We start from the raw sequence: 916 nt of genomic DNA, 5'->3' as shown, positions 1-916 counted from the left end.
TGATCAAGTGAGCATGTCCCAGAGGCAGCAGCAACACAGAGCAGTCCAGCAGGCTGTGAGGCAGGTGGATGGGCCCAGGTCGTCTCTTCTTTGGTCTTCCACCACATACACTGTGGTCTTAGGAGGCTCCTGAGGTCCACCCTGCCAGCCGTACTGTGGGTATCCTTGGTAGGGGTACCCCTGAGGCAGTGGGTAGGGGTACCCCTGAGGAGGTGGGGCTCCCATAGGCCCCATTGGCCCCATTGGCTGTTGTGGATAAGGTGGGTATGGGGCTGTTGGCCCGGGGCCCGGATACGGTGGAGGGTTCTCTGGGTTCATCAGGAACCTGGTGATGCACCTCTCTGCTCCACGAAGCGGCTGCTCGCTGACCCAGTCCCAACTGAAGGTGTGTGGATCATTTTTAAAGGAAGACTGAAACTTTTATTTTCTTGTATTTTTAATTAATTTTTTTCTCACGTGCATGCAGGTTTTGCCTGCATGTATGTTGTCTTAGAGTTTCTATTTCTGTGATTAAACACCATGACCAACTTGGGCATTTTCTTAATTAGTGACTGATGAGGGAGGGCCCATCCCATTTTGGGTGGTGCTATCCCTGGGCTGGTGGGCCTGGGCTCTATAAGAAAGCAGGCTGAGCAAGCAACAATGAGCAAGCCAGTAAGCAGCCCCCCCTCCATGGCCTCTGCATCAGCTTCTACCTCCGGGATTCCACCTTGTTTGAGTTCTTCTTCTGACATCCCTCAGTGATGTCAGAACATGCAGAAGTGTAAGCCACATAAACCCCTTTCCTCCCTAGCTTGCTTTTGGCCATGGCGTTTCATCACAGCAATGGTAATCCAAACTAACACAGGAGGTGGAAGAGGTGAGGAAGCTGCCACCACGGAGCCTTTGGAAAGACTTGGCCGTGCTGGTCCAGAAC

The 916-nt window shown here is 52.7% G+C and overlaps 1 protein-coding gene across 1 annotated transcript; it reads right to left on the bottom strand.

The window, feature by feature from the left end:
* Positions 1-3: 3 nt before the first annotated feature.
* LOC110324989 (cysteine-rich and transmembrane domain-containing protein 1) lies at positions 4-358 on the bottom strand. Its single transcript, XM_021202768.2, has one exon. The coding sequence runs from the start codon at positions 316-318 to the stop codon at positions 4-6; it is 315 nt and encodes a 104-aa protein (XP_021058427.1). The 5' UTR covers positions 319-358.
* Between the last annotated feature and the right edge of the window lie 558 nt (positions 359-916).

This window comes from Mus pahari, chromosome 7 (genome assembly GCF_900095145.1).
Source record: "Mus pahari chromosome 7, PAHARI_EIJ_v1.1, whole genome shotgun sequence".
In the NCBI taxonomy this organism is placed as follows: Eukaryota; Metazoa; Chordata; class Mammalia; order Rodentia; family Muridae; genus Mus; species Mus pahari.
Note: the sequence above shows the minus strand (reverse complement) of the source record. Positions and strands in the feature narration are given on the sequence as shown.

Coding starts and splice junctions, on each gene's coding strand:
- LOC110324989 (XM_021202768.2), bottom strand. CDS start 318: ATGAACCCAGAGAACCCTCCACCGTATCCGGGCCCCGGGCCAACAGCC.